The 22,607-nt window shown below is 41.5% G+C and overlaps 1 protein-coding gene across 1 annotated transcript in view; it reads left to right on the forward strand.

Annotated features, from left to right (window-relative positions):
* Positions 1–16,331, forward strand: part of LOC120915679 (CXADR like membrane protein) — a 119,323-nt gene extending 102,992 nt beyond the window's left edge. Inside the window, exons 2-7 of the mRNA XM_040326387.1 lie at positions 5,608–5,762; positions 8,048–8,243; positions 10,131–10,298; positions 10,426–10,542; positions 13,592–13,733; positions 14,131–16,331. Of these exons, the coding sequence (XP_040182321.1) occupies positions 5,608–5,762; positions 8,048–8,243; positions 10,131–10,298; positions 10,426–10,542; positions 13,592–13,733; positions 14,131–14,320 (968 nt within the window). The 3' untranslated portion in view covers positions 14,321–16,331. The remainder of the gene's footprint in view (positions 1–5,607; positions 5,763–8,047; positions 8,244–10,130; positions 10,299–10,425; positions 10,543–13,591; positions 13,734–14,130) is intronic.
* Positions 16,332–22,607: the final 6,276 nt, after the last annotated feature.

Raw genomic sequence — 22,607 nt, forward strand, 5'->3', positions numbered from 1 at the left:
CACAGTGGGCGGCACATTTTACATGCTTTAGGAGCCCTACCATTCATCCCTGTGTAGAGTGTGTTTTGCTGAAAACTGTATTACAGATTCAGCAAACAGGACTTTTTCCTAACACATCACACCAAAATGCCTGTGTAATAAATTACCTTTAGGTTTAAGGCAAGGGAAGGGCTATGTGTGATGGGGGCCCCGAAGGGTCCAATGGTGAAGCAAATTTTTGGCACCAAAAACACCATGCCAAATCTATTAGGTGTCAGATTATTCAAGCTTCAGATTAAACATCTTGATTAATTTATTAGGTTACCACCCCCCAAGTTAAAGGGGTTGTAAAGGTAATTTTTTTCCCCCTAAATAGCTTCCTTTACCTTAGTGCAGTCCTCCTTCACTTACCTCATCCTTCCATTTTGCTTTTAAATGTCCTTATTTCTTCTGAGAAATCCTCACTTCCTGTTCTTCTGTCTGTAACTCCACACAGTAATGCAAGGCTTTCTCCCTGGCGTGGAGTGTCATGCCTGCTCTCTTCCTTAAGGGGGAGGGGGCGAGCAGGAGAGTCAGGACGCCCACTAACACACAGCTCCTTTCTCTATCTGCAACGTAGAGAGCGTCCTGACTCTCCTGTAGTCCAAGGGAGGGGCAAGCACGACACTCCACACCAGGGAGAAAGCCTCGCATTACTGTGTGTAGTTACAGACAGAAGAACAGGAAGTGAGGATTTCTCAGAAGAAATAAGGACATTTAAAAGCAAATTTGAAGGATGAGGTAAGTGAAGGAGGACTGCACTAAGGTAAAGGAAGCGATTTAGGAAAACATTTTTTTACCTTTACAACCTCTTTAAAATGCCCAAATCTAAGATCAGCACACTGTAGCTAAAGGAAATCCAGACCTGCAGATCAATCCCAGTAATATGAGCAAGAGAAGGGAAAGCCAGTAGGGTTGCATGTGGGGGCAACTCCAGAATCAATGATCATGTAGTCTTCAGGGCTAATACAGTTAATACAAGGCTATTGATTTTAGGATTTTGACCATCTAAGTCATCTGGGAGGCAAGGCTATATTACTTCAGGTTTTTGTGCTGTGTAATGAGCCCCAGGAGAACTGAATGTTGAAAATTAAATCATTCTAAACTATACAGGTTCCACTTTTGGTCGGTCTACATTTGCCCAAGGAAAGCGGGTGCACATAAAGCTTGTAACTCGTGATACCTGGATGCAGAAAACTGGATGTCTGGACACCCACAGGAATTAGATGCTACAGTTGTGCTCAAAAGTTTGCATCCCCTTGGAGAATTGGTAGTATACAGTGTGTGCCATTTTTAAAGAAAACATGAGTGAGCAGGAAAAACACATTTTTTTTTTTTTTTTTATGGGATTCATATTCTGTAACTGTAGGTCATAACAGAATGACACAATTCTAAAACAAAACATGGCAACAAGTAAACCAATGAAATGAGCTCTATCTGCATCCCCTTAGTTCTTAACACTGTGTATTGCCCCCCATCAGTATCTGTCTTTTGTAATAGTTGTCTATGAGGCCCCCGAATTCTTGCAGGTGGTAGAGATGCCCATTCGTCTTGGCAAAATGCCTCCAGGTCATGCAAACTGTTTTTAGTTGTCATGAACCACACACGTTTGAGATCTGCCCAGAGTGACTCGATGATATTAAAGTGGTATTAAAGCTTTGTTTTTGTTTTTTAAATAACAAACATGTTATACTTACTTGCTGCTCTGTGCAGTGGTTTTGCACAGAGCAGCTCCAATCCTCTTCTTTTCGGGTCTTCAGCCAGGGCTCCGCCCCCTCGAGCAGTGCCCCCAGAGAAAGGCAATTTCCCTGGGGGCACTGCTGCGTGCTCACTCTTGAGCCACGACTCTATGCATCCATAAGACACATAGAGCTCAGCCCCACCCCGCTCCCAACTCCTTGATTCACTGGCATTGCAGTAGTCAACTACAGTGTATGATAGCATAGGACGCAGCCCAGCAATGTTTCTCAAGTGGAAAAAAGATGTTCTGACAACATTTTGTACATGTGGGTTAAAGGTTACATTAGCATCCAATATTACCCCTAGATTTTTTAGTTTAGACTGAAGCTCAAGTACAGTGCCATCTATAGATAAGCTATTAGGACTGGCCTTACATAATTGATTGGGAGGGGGGGGCTGCCAATAAGCATGACTTCAGTCTTGTCACAGTTTAATTGAAGGAAATTATGGGCCATCCAAGCCAAAGTATAATCCGGTTTAGTGTGGATTTATATCTGAATGTCATCAGCTTATAAATGGCAATTGAGCCCATGAGATCTAAGCAGGTGGTCAAGTGGAAACATGTAAATGCTAACAAGTAGGGGACCCAAGATTGAGCCTTGAGGGACTCGTACACACATACGGGATTCCCGGATGTAAAAATTTCGCCGGGAATCCAGAGGGGAAAACCGAGAACCTGCTCGTTAACTTTTTCCCCCTACACACGACTGGGTTTCCCGACAGGAAAACTGCCATGAGAGCTTTGGTCGGGAATCGGCGGCCATGTGTATGCTGCATCGCAGTGTTTCCCATAGGATAACTGCCGGGTTAAAAACCGCCGGGAATCCCGGCAGGAAAAAAGAGAGCTGGTTCTCTTTTTTCCATCAGTTTTCCTGTTGGGAAAACTGCGATGGAGCATACACACGGCCGGTTTTCCCGGCCAAAAGCTCTCATGGCAGTTTTCCCGACGGGAAAACCGGTCGTGTGTACGAGGCTTGAGACTCCAAATATGGCTTCAAGGGGAGAGAGTAAAAGATTGTGGTCTACAGTTTTAAAGGCAAAACTAAGATCCAGTAGAATAAGAATAGTTAGTTAGCTGGAATCAGAAGCTTACAGAAGTTTGTTGGTGACTTTGACCAAGGCAGTTTCTGTGCTGTGCAGTTGCCAAAAACCAGACTGATAGGGTTCAACAAGGTAATTCAGGGTCAGGTGGTTATGTAGCTGAGATATCACAGCCCATTCAATGATCTTGGCAAGGAAGGGTTAGATATTGTTGTTTAACCACCCTGGCGGTAAACCCGAGCGTGACTCGGGGTTGGTTTTCAATGCTAAGATCGGTATCCCCGAGTCACGCTCGGGGTGGACGTGCAGCGGCGCGGCTTACCTGTCGCTGGATCCACAGGCAAGTTACTCACCTTGTCCCTGGATCCAGCGATGCCACCCCGCTGTGTGAGCGAGCGGGACCTCCTCGCTCGATTCACAGTCTCCCCGTGTGCCGCCGATCTCCGTTCCCTGCGACGTTACGACGCACGGGAGCGGAGAACGGCGCCAAATTCAAAAAAGTAAACAAACACTTTACATACAGTATACTGTAATCTTATAGATTACAGTACTGTATGTAAAAAATACACACCCCCCTTGTCCCTAGTGGTCTGCCCAGTGCCCTACGTGTACTTTTATAAAAATAAAAAATGTCATTTCTGCCTAAAAACTGTAGATTGTCCAAAAGTGTCCCTTTATGTCAAAAATGGTTTTAGATCAGCTAGAAAACAGCGATAATAAATTATAATCACTTGCAGAAATGTGCGATAGCGATTTGTGGGGAAATTCGTCATAAAAAAAAAAATAATGACAGCGACAATTCTGCAACTAAGCACATTTCAGTGATTTTGAGTTGATTACATTATTGAATAATTTTTATTATAATTATATTATTATTTGTTATAATTATTTATAATTATTTATTATATTATAATTTATAATTTTGTTTTAAAAAAAAAATCATACCCGGGATGCCTACAAGACTCTTGCTTGGTCAGATTTAAGTGAGTTATTTCTAAAAATTACAGGCCTACAGTATAAAACGCCAAATTTCCTTGCAAAATAATTGTACGGCTTTTGGTACGTAATTCCAGACAGAATCATAACGCCAGGGAGGTTAAATTGTCCATTGTTGTTTGTTTTTTTTGGTACCGGGTGATAGAGGCAGTTTTGAGGATTGTTGGTACAAAACCGATGTTATGGGAGTCATTTATGAGATTGAGAATAATGGGGATTGTAAAGCAGGATTTAAATAAATGGGAGGGAACAGTATCAGGTATGCAGGTGGGTGATTTCATATTAGAGACCAATTTAATCAGAAATGCAGAGTCAAGTAGAGAGAAGTGGAGGAGAGAAGAACCCAGTAAGACTGGGTGGATCAGGAAGTGATGTGGTGAGAATGTCATGCCTTATTTTGTTAACTTTTGAGGAGAAAAAAAATCTAAGAATGTGTTACAGAACTGTGCCAATGCCAAGCCCCATATTTTCATCCTTGGAGGCTTCCTGTAATATACTGTAAATGTTGCATAAGTCGTAAAAGAGAACAGTTTGTACTTTGCACAGTTTCAAAACCAAATGCCAGTGTGTATGAAGGTCAATAAAGTGAAGTTGTATATTTGTGTACAAAAACAAACAACTGAAGAAACATGCTAGTTCAAATAAAATGTTGGAAAGAGTTGACCTTATGCTGCAAGCTTGTTAATGCACACAATTATCAGTATACAAGTCATTCAAAGATGTACTGATCTGTAACATTTCCACAAGCTCACTCACAGAAAACGAAAGCATTTTAGGAATTCTGTTGGATGTGATGGCGGCCAGGAAACAAATTTAGATCTTTTGCACACTCTTGTGGTCAAACCCTTAACTGCAGTTATATAGCCAGAATCAGAGAGGTTTACGCCGGCGTATCAGTAGATACGCTGTCGTAACTCTGAATCTAAGCCGTCGTATATTTAAGTGTATTCTCAAATTGAGATACACTTAAATGTAGCTAAGATACGACTGCCTGCGCCGTTGTATCTTAGCTGTCTAGTTCCGTCGGCCGCTAGGGGCGTGAACGCTGATTTACGCCTAGAATGCGTAAATCAGCGAGATGCGCCTATTCACGAACGTACGCTTGCCCGTCGCAGTAAAGATATGCCGTTTACGTAAGGCGTTTTCAGGCGTAAAGTTATTCCACCAAAAAGCTGGCCTAGCCAATGTTAAGTATGGACGTCGTTGCCGCGTCAAATTTTGTAAATTTTACGTTGCTTGCGTAAGTCGTCCGTGAATGGGGCTGGACGTAATTTACGTTCACATCGAAACCAATAAGTCCTTGCGGCGTACTTTGGAGCAATGCACACTGGGATATGTCCACGGACGGTGCATGCGCCGTTCGTTAAAAACGTCAATCACGTCGGGTCATGATTCATTAACATAAAACACGCCCCCCTGTTCCTCATTTGAATTAGGCGCACTTAGGCCGGCACATTTACGCTACGCCGCCGTAACTTAGGACGCAAGTGCTTTGTGAATACAGCAATTGCCTCTCTAACTTACGGCGGCGTAGCGTAAATACTATACGCTACGCCGGCTGAAACATACGCCGCCCTACGTGAATCCAGCTAATAGTCTATAAAATCATGTACGAAGCATGATGATGTGATAAAGGGTGCTCCCAAAACAATCGCTGAAAGTGCAAAGAGTGATCTATGCAAATAATATGCATACATTTGTAACCTTGTTTAAACGTGTGTATTAGCGAATTGCTTCACTTTATACATATACATATGTACGAAGCATGTTTATTGCTAAAATAACCCCCACATTTTTTTTTCTCATTCACAGGTCTCTGCTGTTTGACTGGAGGTCTAGCACAGACAGAGTTTAAACGTGTATCTGAGGAAAACGTGACCTTGCCGTGTCAGCACAGATTGGGATTGGTGGGAGCCAACTTGGACATTGAGTGGCTGTCAAATGCTTCTGACCACAGTCAAAAAGTGGTAATTTATACAATTCCTTATTGGTTGGTTGTTCCATGAAATCCTACATATCTAGAAACTGAAACAAGGTAGAGGCAACAGGTTATCAAGCAGTTTCGAACATTATAGGCTTTAAACTGATCCCTGGGATGTCAGCAAATCATCTCTGACCCCCCTCTAACTAATTGCTCGTAACTGTGGTGCCTCCAAAAATAAGAAGGAAAAAGGAGAAAAAGACAGAGGCTGCAGGAGAGTTCATTATAGTGTAGTGGTGTAACAGATGGTTGGGTGAAATGTAACAAGAGAAGGTAAAATGTAATGGTGTAGTCACATCCGTGGGGTTCCTGAGTTCCCTAATGGGGAATCAGACAATCTGAAGGGAAATATGGAAGGTAGAATCTGGCGCCAAAATATAAGTAGAAAAATAAAAATATAATAAACAACCTGAGCTGCTACCCCAAAATTACAGTGTTATGTAACAATGTGAATGAGTGAAGAAAAGGGGGGCGCTAGGAATAATTGATCATCTAAATTTAAATAAATAAATAATTAATAATCAATAGTGAATAATCAGCAACAATGATTCATCATAATTGGTGAGAAAATATAAAGTGAATAATATTATTGATAAGACTGCAAAACAATAATGTCCATCATAATACAGACTCCCTTTAGGGAGATATCTTTAACCAATAATGTGCAGAAGAAAAGTCCAAACAGTGAATAATAAGCAAATGCTTGAAGGATGATTCCACTTAATCGGTACAGGCTTCCACCTCCCACCACAAGAAGAGAATAAATGTAATCACTGCAAATAAAGTGCTTTTTCCCCACCAAAAGAAAGCTCTATTTGTGGGGAAAAAAGGACGCCAATTTTGTTTGGGAGCCACGTCGCACGACCGTGCAATTGCCAGTTAAAGCAAAGCAGTGCTGAATCGCAAAAACTGGCCTGGGCATTTAGCTGCCTAAAGGTCCGGGGCTTAAGTGGTTAATAAAGGACTTGTCCCAAACTGTCTCCTGTGGTTTTTAACATTTTGACACTTTTTTTTGTGAAATGGTAGGGGTACAATGTACCCCGTTACCAATTCACATAGGGGGGGCCGGGATCTGGGGGTCCCCTTTGTTGAAGGGGGCTTCCAGATTCAGATAAGCCCCCCACAACCACCAGGCAAGGGTTGTGGGGATGAAGCCCTTGTCCCCATCAACATGGGGACATCCTCCCCATGTTGAGGGCATGTGACCTGGTATGGTTCAGGAAGTGGGACGCTCTCTCATTCCCCCTCTTTTCCTGTGGCCTGTGGAACTTTTTTTGCATTGATACATGTCCCCTGGGGAAGGACTCGGGTCCCCAAACACTTTTTATGACGATAACTTGCATATTAGCCTTTAAAATTAGCATGTTGGTGTCCCATAGACTTTAAGGGTGTTTGCGTGTTCGAACAAATTTTTTGCATGTTCTGCTGTGAACCGAACCGCTGGTTGTTCGGCTCATCCCTAGACAGTATATAGTACTGCGCCTATATGCCTTGCTTTTATTGTTCATGTTGTACAAATATTAGCCATACCTGTCTTTGAACTATTGTTCTCAATAAAATTTGTTATACTTTTTATATATAAGAATTTTGTATTTGGTATATTTAGGCCTTAAAAGTCCCCAGTGGAGAATTCCTCTTTTTTCTTTTACAATGTATTGGGATGTTGACCCGACCAAGGTCAATCTATTGTCACTTTCTTCTGCCCTGGGGCAGAACCGCCTAGCACAGGGGTCCTCTCCAGGCAACTGGACCCTGGGCTCTGCTCACACCTGGCCAGGCTCCAGAACATTTATGGTCCCTCTCTTCACCTTCTGGGCTTCTCTGCCCTCTAGGTTCTAGAATCCTCCAGCAGTTCCAGAAGCCAGGGGGACTCTGCCAGCTAACTCTGAACAAATTAACTCTGGCTCCTCTACCTACAGAGGAGCCCAAATAAAGTTTCCTACACTGTACACAGGGTGCTACATACAGTACATATAAATGACCTGTTGGAGACATGGGGACATCATAAACATGTTATCTTCTAACATGTTTTTTTTAAACTGTTCTATAATTATATTATGTTGTGACAAGAGATATAAATACTGCACCTTCTATGACGTATGATAAGAAGAAGTATCTGCTTCCTATAATTAGAAACACATAACAAGCTGTAAAAGTACAGGACTTGAACTTAGTGGTTCACACACTTGGGTTATAAAAGACATCAATAAGTGTCTGCAGAAAATGCCAAACGCAGAGAAGAGAATATAACCAGTGTTATGTACTTCACAGATCCTCAGTTACAGTGGAGGTCAAGTCTATGAAAATGAAGACCTGAAGGGCCGTTATAGTTTTAGCTCCAACTTCTTAGCTGGAGATGCTGCCATGTTCATCAGATCTCTGGAGCCTAGTGATGCTGGCCTGTACACCTGCAAAGTGAAAAACGCTGGCCAATATGAATGGAGCTATATCAGACTGAAGATTCTTGGTGAGCATTTGTGAAATGGAATTGAAAGCTCAAATGTGTCCATTTGACATGAATTACAACACCTGTTCATCTGTTCCATCAATTTTCATTCACTGCTGGCCCTTTTTCACTGGTTTGTTACTAGGGTTGCCACCTTTTCTTCAAGCCAAACCCAAACACTTTAGTGACAGAGGGACATTTTTTCCCATAGTATACACTATAGTATTATAAAATCGTTGGGTGACCCAAGGAGAGAAATAACTCAGGGAACAGTGGGTGTGGCCAAACTGCTCTTGCTGACATTATCGCCCCTCCCCCAAGTGATGCAGAACCTGCCCCCAGATAGCCACCCGCAGCTTCCGGACGACAACAGATATGTGTGTGACTATCTCTGTTACTTGGGGAACCACAGCCCAGTCTGAATAATGTGTCAGGGTTTTATGCAGACTGAAACCTGGACACATGATTCAAAACCTGGACTGTGTTGTAAATTGCCTCCAGCACTGTTATGGTTTCTTCTTGCTGGATGCTGTAATTTTGCAGAAGCCCACAGCCCCTGAGCAGCAGTAAATCTCAAGGCTGTCAACAGATCGGCCTCTACAAATTCGACACAGTGCCTAAAAATAGAGATCAACTGGGCATGTGCAGAGCAGGGTGAGAGACTGGATTTTAAACAGTATAGGCACTTATTTTTAATGTTTTACATACCTGTAAAAGGACCTTGCGGGCACTGCAGGATTTTAGTCCTTCCCGCTGTAGTGTGTTACCAATTGTTTTCTTGGTGACTGTGGTCCCAGATCATTGACAAGATTCTCCCGTGTAGTTCCGAGCTGATTCCTCACCGTTCTCATGATCATTGAAACTTCAAGAGGTGAGATCTTGCATGGAGCCCCAGACTGAGGAGAGTGACAGTTATTTTGTGTCTCTTCCATTTGCCAATAATCGAACCAACTGTTATCACCTTCTCACCAAGCTGCTTGGCGATGATCTTGTAGTCCATTCCAGCCTTGTATAGGTCTACAATCTTGTCCCCGACATCCTTGGACAGCTCTTTGGTCTTGGCCATGGTGGAGAGAATGGAATCTGATTGAATCTGGAATCTGATTGATTGATTAGTTCTGTGGACAGGTGTCTTTTAAGAGAGTGCTCCTAATTTCAGCTTGTTATTTGTATAGAATACACGTGGGAGCCAGAAATCTTGCTCATTGATAGGGGATCAAATACTTATTTCACTCATTAAAATGCAAATCAATTTATTACTTTTTTTAAATGCATTTTTTTGGATATTTTTGTTGGGATTCTGTCTCTCACTGTTAAAATAAACCGACCATTAAAATGATAGACTGATCATTTCTTTTTCAGTGGGCAAATGTACAAAATCAGCAGGGGATCAAATTATTTTTTCCACACTATAGATTGGCAACTTGTATGTTTTCAAAATGAATCTTGCAAAACCATAGGGCTGTATAATTATTTTTTTAAATGGGATGGTATAGTATGGAAGAGCCCTGGGGCCATCATAAAAAAAAATACAAAATTCTGAGTTTCAAAGTCAGAATTCTGAGATTAAAAGTCAGAATTCTGAGTTTCAAAGTCAGAATTCTGAGATTAAATCTCAGAATTTTGAGTTTCAAAGTCAGAATTCTGACATTTAATCTCAGAATTCTGACTTTGAAACATAGAATTCTGACTTTTAATCTCAGAATTCTGACTTTGAAACTCAGAATTTTGTATTTTTTTTTTATGATGGCCCCAGGGCTCTTCCATAATTGAATCTAAATTTTCTTATGTCAATCCTAGCCATAATAATCCTTTATACAACAGTGCATACCTTTCTATAGACAAGACTGCAGAAAACAGAATAGCTGAAGTTTCTCTGACTTGTAAGTATTTATATTCCTTTTACAGTGAAGCCTTCTGAACCTGACTGTTGGGTTGAAGGAGAACAGACAGTAGGAAGAAATATCACTTTGCATTGCCATTCATTAACTGGGTCACAACCCATGTCCTATCGGTGGGAGCGGATAAAGCAAATGGGTGATATCGCAGTGGCCTTACCAAGTACTGCCCACTTGGGTAAGACACCCCATTCATATAATTTTATCACGATTAATGTACAAACTAAATATCACGCACTCTGCAAAGTTGTGTGCTTTTCTCAAGGCATTCTCAATTTACAATATGTTTCTATATTTTCTTTTAGACACAGCCCAGCGACTAGTGCTGAAAAATGTGAGCGCAGCAGACAATGGCTCTTACCGTTGTGTTGTGAGCAATGACGTCGGAAAAAAAACATGTAATATAAATTTGACAGTAAAATGTAAGTCACAATATTAGCAGGTATTAAAAGGGGTTATGTTCCACATGGGGGATGCATAATTTTTAACCATTTCCCACCCAGCCTATTGCAAAATGACAACTGGGAGTGACTCTTGTGACTCTCCACCGGACACAGCCTTCCTTATAGGACATCCATTGTGTACAATTGTGTTGTTAGCTGTGTTTGGTGATCACAGTAATCACATGGTACGGAGTGGGCCAATCACAGTCCATCTGTGCCATGTGATCAGCTGTGGCCAATCACAGCTAATCACAACCAAACAAACTGAATTAAAGCGGATCTCCACCCAAAATTTAACATGATCGCATAATTAATAATGCTCCAAAACGATGCAGAAACCGATATTTTCAATGAAAATAATATTCACAGTACCATAAAACTAGATGGTCTTCCGGTCTGCCTTCCTCAGGTTTTTGCTCGGGTTTCTCTTCGTTTCCTCTCCCGCGCAGTGTCTTCTGGGAGCTCGTTCCATAGCTCCCTTGATATCGTATTCTTCCCATGTTAGACAAGATATCGCGCAATTTCATGGCAATACACGCCAAAGCCGATGGTCCCTGTTGCTCGCACGCATGCGCGAGATCTAGCGGTGGATGCTGGGACATCAGCATCCACTTGGAAAAGGAAGTGCCGGGCTGTGGGCTTATGCCCACAGTTAAAATGGTGCCTACAACGGAAGGGGGAATATAACTTATTATTTCACACTGCAAAGCGGCTGAGCGGCCAGCGGAGACAGGACACATGAGTTGCAGAGGTTAAGGTAATTTTAAGTTTTACATAGCCAATTAAAAAAAAACTTATCTGGCGTGGGAGATCCGCTTTAATCAATTTCACTCAGTAAAACACTTGCTTACAGCCATGAAATTCATTACTATAAGCAAACATAATGTGTAAAAAATAAATAAATATTGATCACTTCCTCAGAGTAGTATAATGTTACTATAATAACATTATATTGCTCTGTTCAAAGTGTGTACATATACAGTGGGTACTGAAAGTATTCAGACCCACTTAAATTTTTCACTCTTTGTTATATTGCAGCCATTTGCTAAAATCATTTTTTTTCATACAGCACCCCATCCATATTGACAGAAAAACACATAATTGTTGACATTTTTGCAGATTTATTAAAAAAGAAAAACTGAAATATCACACGGTCCTAACTATTCAGACCCTTTGCTCAGTATTTAGTAGAAGCACCCTTTTGATCTAATACAGCCATGAGTCTTTTTGGGAAAGATGCAACAAGTTTTTCACACCTGGATTTAGGGACCCTCTGCCATTCCTCCTTGCAGATCCTCTCCAGTTCTGTCAGGTTGGATGGTAAAGGTTGGTGGACGGCCATTTTTAAGTCTCTCCAGAGATGCTCAATTGGGTTTAAGTCAGGGCTCTGGCTGGGCCATTCAAGAACAGTCACAGAGTTGTTGTGAAGCCACTCATTATTTTAGCTGTGTGCTTAGGGTCATTGTCTTGTTGGAAGGTAAACTTTCGACCCAGACTGAAGTCCTAAGCACTCTGGAGAAGGTTTTCGTCCAGGATATCCCTGTACTTGGCCGCATTCATCTTTTTCCTTGATTGCAACCAGTCATCCTGTCCCTGCAACTGGAAAACACCCCCACAGCAAGATGCTGTCTCCACCATGATTCACTGTTGGGACTGTATTGGAATGGCGATGAGCAGTGCCTGGTTTTCTCCACACATACTGCTTAGAATTAAGGCCAACAAGTTCTATCTTGGTCTCATAAGACCAGAGAATCTTATTTCTCACCATCTTGGAGTCCTTCAGGTGTTTTCTTTAGCAAACTCCATGCGGGCTTTCATGTGTCTTGCACTGAGGAGAGGCTTCTGTCAGGTCACTCTGCCATAAAGCCCCGACTGGTGGAGAGCTGCAGTGATGGTTGACTTTCTACAACTTTCTCCCATCTCCTGACTGTATCTCTGGAGCTCAGCCACAGTGATCTTTGAGTTCTTCTTTACCTCTCTCACCAAGGCTCTTCTCCCCCGATAGCTCAGTTTGGCCGGACGGCCAGCTCTAGGAAGGGTTCTGGTCGTCCCAAACGTCTTCCATTTAAGGATTATAGAGGCCACTGTGCTCTTAGGAACCTTAAGTTCCCTAAGAGCACAGATCTGTGCCAGATTGTCAGATCTGTGCCTTGCCACAATTCTGTCTCTGAGCTCTTCAGGCAGTTCCTTTGACCTCATGATTCTCATTTGCCGTACCCACTGTATATATATATATATATATTTTATATATATATATATATATATTTTTGAACGTTTTTATTTATTTATTTCGTACTGTCACCAGTCAGTGTGCCTGATCACCCCTACGCCAGTTATATGATGACGCTGTACTGCACTGATGACAGATTAAAAAATATATATATATATATTTAATTTCTTCGTTCTCAATTTCGAAAAAATGTTGACAGAAAATGACGGCTTCAAAAAACTTGCCATGCTTCTTACCAAATACCTTGGACTATCTACGTTCCAAAGAGGGGTCATTTGGGGGATATTTGTATTTGTATTTAAGCCTCAAGATATGAGATCAGTACATCATGATTGATCAATTTTCTATATAGGAGTAGTCCATAGTTGGAGAATGTCGGATGGAGATATTCATTAGTACGGTAGTACTCCTGAGGCAGACCAGAGGTCCCAGAAAGCTTCTGCAATAGTTCCTGTTATCTCTTGACTCAGCCTCTTCCCTTTCATGTGACACAGGAAGGGAGGAAGGACCCCAGAAAGCCTGCAAACCTCACTATGGAAGGTGGCAAATTCATTAACCCCTTCCCCCTAACCTGGGCAGCCGCGCTGGCTAACTAAACCCAGTAGGCAATCTGCCTACAAGTTCAAATAAATCTGGAACCTGGAAAAGTAGTTAGCTACATTGCTAATCTGATGACATTGTCATACAGTTAGGAAAAAATTAGAAGATAAGTAGTACTATTATCTAGAAACTAGTAGTGTGAAGCTCTTAAAAAAAATTATTAAAACATGCATGTTTTTCTTTTTATTTGTTTTACAGCTCCTACTAATGTGGCTTTTCTTGCCGGAACAGTCTGTGGTACAGTGGGTGGTGTGTTTGTCTTGTTTTTTATCTGCTGGTTTGTTTTACGGAAAAAAGAGCTCAAGAAAAGGGAAGAAGATGAATTCCTCAACGAAATTAGGTAAATTTACTCAATGCTAAACACCCTCAAAGAAATCACTTGGTAAACACAGCAACCCTTAAAGTAGAACTAAAGGCATCTCGGCCAGTAGTAAATTAAATGTGCTCTCCTTGTATTTTGACTTCAATATATTTTGTCTCTTTGCACTATTTTTATAATACTTTGTAATAAAATGTGTTAAATTTTAAATTACTTGTCATTGATTTGTTCTGGCACCGCAATAATCCCTACCCTCCCTGCTCTATTTTTTCCTTTACATTTTGGGATGAGGTGCTGTATCTAACGAGGACATATCAGCCACTTTCTCAAATTAACATTTCTAGATGTTCTGTATAAGAGAGCAAATTTCCACTTTCTGAGTTCAGGTCCGCCAACGTTTTGTGAATTTCTTTTTCAGGGAAGATGCTGAAGCTCCTAAAGCTCGGCTGATGAAACCTGGATCAAGCTCCTCAGGCTCCAGAAGCTCACGCTCAGGTTCTTCATCCACCCGCTCCACAACCAACAGTGCCTCTCGTAGCCAACGAACTCTTTCAACACAGGAAACTCCTCGCGGAGAATTAAGACACCACTGCCTGGATCAGATATAGCGGGAAAAGTCCAGCAAAGATAACATGAGACATGGAGTCTTAAAAAGAATGTATGTGTCTAATGACACAGGAATAAGAACAGTGGGCCATCTGTAAGGATAAAGACTATAAAAGGATGCCTGGGTTACTTGTACATCTTTAAAACCACATCTTTGTTTTATTTGATTTACTGCATCACCAGTAGTGAATTTGCACCTTTTTTCAGAAAACAGATATGGAGTTACAAAGCATAAAAAGGAAACGGACCTGGGGAAGAGCAAAACAATTTATTCTTGTCAAACAGGTACAACAAAAAATAAAACCTTTTATGAAAGCTGCAAGGAAATGTGAACAAAAGCGGTACAACTTATTATGATTTGTGTTGTGAACAACACAAGGAAGGTAAAGTAACTAACTTCAATGAACTATGTAGCAATGTGAATTGTTTTTGTAAGGGAAACTTCTTTACGACAAAGGTACAAAACATTTTTTTGATGATCAGCATTTGTTCTATGAGAAGGAATTTTATTTTTATGTTTTCAAACTGTTTTGATTTTGTGCATTTCAATGTCTTGTGAAGCCAAAACCTCTAGCAGCAGATTAGTCTGCAAAGAAGGACTTTAAGAAATTAGCTTGACAAAAAGGGAACCGACAACTTGCCAAAATTTCCATTTTATTGTTGTCTAGTGGCCACTAACGACATAGACTAATGTGCATCTGCCACCTACACAGGTACAACCGAATACAGTCTGGTACCAGAAAGATTTTGCTGTTTTGACACCACAGTGGCTAAGGAGGACAAACTTGTCGCCGCCTTGGAGGAGACCATTCTGCTAGTTTGTATCAGAGCGAGTAAAAATCTCTGCTCATAATATCATGCAGCAGACTGTAATTGGTTGCCAATGTTGTGTCCAAACAGCAATTCGTCGAAATCTCGAATTACTGATCGTTTAAAGAAAACGGAAGTGAGGTGGTTGGAGTTTCTGACAAGTTGGCTAATTTGACAGAACACCGACCCTTTAGGGACTTAAAAAGTTGGGAAGCGGAGCAGGGGTTATGGTCATGTGACCGCCGTGATTGGCTGTCATGGCAGTCACATGATCAGAAAGCTCTCAGCTTTCAGTTACCCGCCTGTAACTGTCGGGAATGCGCAGGGTATGCACTCTCGACACAGCGCTATTGCACGCAAATATGTCGCTTGTCTGGGCCATGGCCTGGCTGCCGAGAGACCGCATATTTGCATGCGCTCGGCGGTTGATAAAGCAATTACAAAGGTAATGCGGTAGGCTTATGTGCCCTCTGTTTCTTGTTTTTTCCCTTTGAGTGCTGCCCCAATATTTATCAAATTTGCCAGTAAGGGAACACCTCAAGCTGAGATCACTCCTACGGTGACATCATTGATAACGTGTAAGCTCAATTTAACATGTACAGTTCATATCCAGGTCCCTTAAAATTAACAGCCTTAAAAGAGAAAAAAAAAAGATAACATGCCAAGCCAAGGTGTTAATGAATAAAAACCTCAGACAATACCTATTAATTTTGCAATAATGAAAAAGGTAAAATATTTTGTATACTAGTAAGGGCTCACGTTGGTTAAAAAGGGTAATTACTCCTGAGTATTCCCTTACGGAACCACTGTCAGCATTTTTCTTCCCAATTGCTCTTGGACGAAAAATAACAACCAAGACAGTTGCTAACAGGTATGTTTACATACAAAGTGTGTTTCTGGCTGTTACCTGCTCTTACACAAAGGAGCAGCCCACATATAAGCCATAGCTTGCAACAACAAAAAAATAGAAACCTATGCGAATTGCTACATCATAGGAACAGTCCTATGTCTTAACTTTTCTATTTGGAAACTAGTGTGATTACCTTTTTATATGGAGTCATCTATGAAGCCTTTATATATTCGTGCTGATAAACACCAAGTTACTGCTCTAGTATGATATTGGTTTTGTGACTTGAGTAGCCATTGTGAATTACAGTATGTAGTATGAATTATGTATAGAGATGAATGCATTGCAAAAAAAAATACAGCTTGGATCAGATTGCATTCTGTGGGTTACAGAAAAAAAATGTAACAGCTTTTATAAACGTCTTTCCTTTGACCTTACAAATTCTCTTACAAGTATATCAGTTTACATGACCTGCATTTTCTTATTTCAGCAGCTTTTGTCTTGCTCTGAAATAGTTTAAAGCAGAACTCCAGCAAAAAATATTACAAAACAAATAGCCCAGTAAAGGATAAAATAACAAAACCAGCTTTTGCTGCTTCAATCTAGAGATTTCCCTCGTAGTATTTTTTATCTACCCCTAGATGCCCTCAAACTGATGACCAGCATTATTCAACCCACTCCCTCTCCACCCTGTGACTGGACAGTGAAAGGAGAAGCAGTGCAATGATTAGCTCATCCCTCTGTTGCTCCCATTTCTCTTCTTGTCAGCACATAAACTGATTGAACTCTTGTGCTGCTTCTTCCTCTCACATTCCAGCCCTGCGGTAGTGTACAGGGAATGCAAAAAGTTAAATTCAGGTACCTAAAAACTACATTAATTGATGTATTATTTATCACAATGTTGAAAATATATGTGTTTTATATCTGCCTAGAATTCAGCTTAAAAAAGCATAAGAGAATACTTTTCGGCTACTGATTCCTCTCTCATTCGCTATCATAAAGACAAGAGAGATAACAGTTGTCAGCAAACTAGGTGACAAGGGAAGATCTCTCAATGAGAACCCCTGTTCCTGTGACAGCTGTGAAAGGTGGGATTGTGCTTACCCTTGAAGAGCTTTCAGCTCACTTCCTGTAGTATTTCTCGGACAGGAAGTATGAGAGGTCTACCCATTGAAGACAGCATTACACTCTCTATCCAACAGCCAAGATATGTCATGAGTTCTCTGCATAATTATGGTGGCTGTATCTGAAACGTCTTTCAAAGGTAGCCCCAGTGAGTATATAGCAGGGGTCTCCAAACTTTCTAAACAAAGGGTCTGTTTACTGTCCTTCGGAGTTTAAGAGGTTGTAAGGGTTCTTTTTTTTAATTTCTAAATAGGTTCCTTTAAGCTAGTGCATTGTTGGTTCACTTACCTTTTCCTTCCATTTCCCCTCTAAATGTTTTTTTTCTTTGTTTTCTTTGTCTGAATTTCTCACTTCCTGTTTCTCCTCAGTAAGCTGTTCTGATTGACTATCCCCCAGCCAGAACACGGGGGCAAGCTTACTGAGGAGAAACAGGAAGTGAGAAATTCAGACAAAGAAAAAAAACATTTGGAAGGGAAATCAAAGGAAAAGGTAAGTGAACCAGCAATGCACTAGCTTAAAGGAACCTATTTAGAAAATAAAAAAATAACCTTTACAACCCCTTTTAGGGGGGCCAGACTGTGGCCAGTGGGCAAACAAAACTTACTGGTGTCAGTGGGAGTAAACAATGCCCAATCATTGGTATTAGAGAATATAATCAATGGGAGGAATAGTGCCCTATCGTTGGTATCAATAGAAATAGTGGCCCACCGTCAATGTCAGTGGGAGGTATAGTGCCCCATCAATGGTGTCAGTAGGAAGAATAGTGCCCCATCATTGGTTTCAATGGGAGGACTAGTGTCACATCACTGTTGTCAGAGAGAGGACTAGTGCCCCATCATTGGTGTCACTGATAGGAATAGTGCCACATCATTGGTGTCACTGACAGGACTAGTGCCCCATCATTGGTGTCGATGATAGAAATGGTGTCCCATCATTGATGTCAGTAGGAAGAATAGTGCCCCATCATTGGTTACAATGGGAGGACTAGTGCCACATCACTGTTGTCAGAGAGAGGACTAGTGCCCCATCATTGGTGTCAGTGATAGGACTAGTGCCACATCATTGGTGTCAGTGATAGGACTAGTGCCACATCAATGGTGTCAGTGAGAGGAATAGTGCTCCATTGTTGGTGTCAGTCAGAAACTATGACCCACTGTTGCTGATAGTGGGGGGAATAATGCCCCAACTGCCAGATAAAAACAGGCAAAGGGCCGTATCTGGCTCTTGGGCCGCAGTTTGGAGACTATTGGAATATAGTATTCTAAGAATGACATTTATGGGAAAAGAGATATTTTACAACCTGCACAACTATATATACTTCCTAGCCTGTCTACTTTAATAAAATGAAAGCCCAGCAATAACTGATATTTCATATTTTCACATACTGCTGCATGACGGCAGAATAAATCACCTAACCACTTCTTATATAACTCAGGGACTCCAGCACAGAGATCTCATTACCAGAGCTTCCAAGTCTTAAAGGTAACCAGTCATTACTGAGCCTGTGCAAACATCTAAATATTCAGTCTGAAAAGATTGTTTATGACATATTTATATCTGCTATTTTATTTAGCTTGACTGGCTCAGAGTTTGACAATACAGCTTGTGTTAGGGGTCAAAGGTCACCTGAAGTCCGACAGTTGTGTCCCTGTCAACTTTTTTTCCACACATTAGTCCCCAGTTTCTGAGTATACAATGGTTGGCATGACCTCATGTGAAATTTGATTCGCTGATACAAAACTAAAGTGTCAGAGTATGTAAACCAAAATATGGGGGGCAAACACATCATGTATTCATATATAGGTCCAATATCACTGGTTCTCTTTAATAACTAATTAATGTACTGATGGATAATGCGTGAAATATCATAGGTATTTTCAAATGGAAATTATAATGAATTTACAGTAAATACACATTTTCAGTTTTTTATTAAACTGAAAACGTTTTGACAAGATTTTCAAGGTTTTTGTACTTGTTTTGCTGTTTGCTGTTTCATATATTGATTACTGCATTTTATTTACAGATCTGTATAAGATCCCTCTTGTGGTCATTTGTGAATCAAGGAATGTCTAAACCCAACTCCAGGCTAAATTTTTATTTCACAAAAGTGTCCATCAGCCAGTATTAAAAAAATAAAATAAAAATAGCTTAGGCTACAAAACTTACCTTCAGTAGCTGTTCCCCGCAGTACCTCTTTTTCATCACAAGATGTCCTACTCTTCCAGGTTGAGCAACATCCAGCCTTGCTCAACCAGGAAGGCTGAGGACATACTGGGCTAGATTCAGGTAGTAGTTACGGCGGCGTATCTCCAGATACACCGCCGTAATTTCAAATCTGCACCGTCGTATCTTTACGCCGATTCTCAAAGGCAGATACGTTCAAAAAATAGGCTTCCTCCGCCGATGTAACTTGAATACGGCGGCGTATAATTGTGTGCAATTTTACGCTGGCCGCTAGGGGCGCTTCCGTTGTTTTTGGCGTAGAATATGCAAATGACCTAGATATGCCGATTCACAAACGTACGGCCGGCGCAATTTATTTACGTCGTTTACGTTAGCCTTTTTCAGCATAAGGTTGCTCCTGCTATTAAGAGGCGCAGCCAATGTTAAGTATGATAAGGTGTAATGGCGCTAAAAACACTAAAAAAACTAATAAGCAATAAATATTCTCATCACTAAACCCATAAAGTAATAGAGAAAAAATTCCGTGGTGAATCCTCCAATGGATGTGAATAAAATGTGTTCCACTCTGGGTAAATCCTGGAATACCATCCAACATCAATAAAAATGTGGAGGGTATTGGTAGTGGTAAATAATAATAAATGATAAGTGAACAGCTGTGCCAAGCCACTCTTTTCTCTATTACTTTATGGGTTTAGTGATGAGAATATTTATTGCTTATTAGTTTTTTTAGTGTTTTTAGCGCCATTACACCTTACCATTATTCATATCTGTCTTGAGTGTGAGAACACTTTTCGTCGTGGCTGCTATTTATTTATTTTAATTTTAGTTCAGAATTATCCTTGATTAGGTTGATTTGCGCATTGGTTCCCCCTCTTATTATACAATGTTAAGTATGGACGTCGTTCCCGCTTCGAAATTTGAATTTTTTATGTTGTTTGCGTAAGTCGTTCGCGAATAGGGCTGGACATAATTTACGTTCACGTCGAAAGCAATGACGATTTACGGTGGAATTTCGGGTTGGATGTCAGCGAGCATGTCACCGCTGACAACTGTAGCTCCATAGAGGTGCACGGAGCATCCGTTCAGGTCTGCCTAAAAAACTGACAGGTGGACCTTAACGGTCCGCCCGTGTGAAAGGGGCCTTAAGCTTCTTTTTAAAGCAGACCTTGCCTCGAAATTCAAGGTCCTCTTACATACCTCCCAACTGTCCCTGATTTGGAGCAATGTCCCTCTGTCCCTCATTCCTCCTCATTTGTCCCTCATTTTGGTCTGATCTATATAGATGTATAGAAAATTCATTATTTATCTTTCAAAAAGTGTTTCCCAGTGCTAAATCTTATATCGAATTAATTGCTGCATTTGTAAACTTCAAAAGCCAATAGAAAGGAATAGTAGTGGTAAAAGTAAAGCACTTGTGGGTTTAACTAATGATTTTTTTGGTATGATTCTCCTTTAAGGGGGCATGGCAGGAGGTGTGTCCTATGCCTACATACATTTGCCAATAGGTGTCCCTCGTTCCCATGTCAAAAAGTTGGGAGGTATGCTCTTACTGGTTAGACCATTCCCTTCCCCCGAATGCGCACCCCAAACCCAGAAGATTGCTGGTGACATACATGTCTATGGCCATGCCTGTATATTTACCGTGAGTGGTCGGCAGGTGGCTAAAAGATTACACTTGTAAACAAAAATTACAAAGCAGGTTTAATGGGTATCAAATAGAAAAAAACGTTGAAGTAAAACTAGAATATGCATTGCTCCTATGAAGCATTCAAAATCCATTTAAAAGTATACAGGGGGCCGCTGTGGTCCTTGGGTCTAATATAACAACTGGCTTTTTTGGCCTTTGATACATTTGTTATGAATATCATTCATTTTTCAGATAACTGTTTTAAAACAACAGCAACACCCAAAAAATAGCTGGCAAATCCTGTCTAATGCACTGAAAATACTGATTTCCTGAGAGAGGAAATTAAAGGATAGTCAAAAATAAAGAGAAGTGAGTCAGGATGTTGATTTTCTTTCCGTGGGTCTATGACAACATTTACTTTTGAAGCAGAATTTATATAACCAAGTACATTTTGTAGATTTGATGGAAAAAGGCAGAAGTAGGTGCAGGGAACAGGATGCACCCAGAAAGGACTACTCCATCTTTCTATCCATTTAACCAATGTTCTGATTCTGTTCTTTCATAGTATAAATAAAAGCAACTGCATTGATAATGTACATTATATACACCACTATATTTTAGTGGGAGTTTACACTGTGGGGGTGATTTACTAAAACTGGAGAGGGCAAGTCATACCCTCCACACTCCTCTCACCACATACTGCCCATTGTCATACCCTCCACACTCCTCTCCTCCACATACTGCCCACTGTCATACACTCCACACTCCTCTCCTCCACATACTGCCCATTGTCATACCCTCCACACTCCTCTCACCACATACTGCCCATTGTCATACCCTCCACACTCCTCTCCTCCACATACTGCCCACTGTCATACACTCCACACTCCTCTCCTCCACATACTGCCCATTGTCATACCCTCCACACTCCTCTCCTCCACATACTGCCCACTGTCATATCCTCCACACTCCTCTCCTCCACATACTGCCCACTGTCATACCCTCCACACTCCTCTCCTGCACATACTGCCCACTGTCATACCCTCCACACTCCTCTCCTGCACATACTGCCCATTGTCATACCCTCCACACTCCCATACCCTCCACACTCCTCTCCTCCACATACTGCCCATTGTCATACCCTCCACACTCCTCTCCTGCACATACTGCCCATTGTCATACCCTCCACACTCCCATACCCTCCACACTCCTCTCCTCCACATACTGCCCATTGTCATACCCTCCACACTCCTCTCCTCCACATACTGCCCACTGTCATACCCTCCACACTCCTCTCCTCCACATACTGCCCACTGTCATACCCTTCACACTCCTCTCCTCCACATACTGCCCACTGTCATACCCTTCACACTCCTCTCCTCCACATACTGCCCACTGTCATACCCTCCACACTCCTCTCCTCCACATACTGCCCACTGTCATACCCTCCATACTCCTCTCCTCCACATACTGCCCACTGTCATACCCTCCACACTCCTCTCCTCCACATACTGCCCACTGTCATACCCTCCACACTCCTCTCCTGCACATTATGCCCATTGTCATACCCTCCACACTCCTCTCCTCCACATACTGCCCACTGTCATACCCTCCACACTCCTCTCCTCCACATACTGCCCACTGTCATACCCTCCACACTCCTCTCCTGCACGTTATGCCCATTGTCATACCCTCC

The sequence above is a fragment of the Rana temporaria genome, chromosome 10 (genome assembly GCF_905171775.1).
Source record: "Rana temporaria chromosome 10, aRanTem1.1, whole genome shotgun sequence".
Classification (NCBI taxonomy): domain Eukaryota; kingdom Metazoa; phylum Chordata; class Amphibia; order Anura; family Ranidae; genus Rana; species Rana temporaria.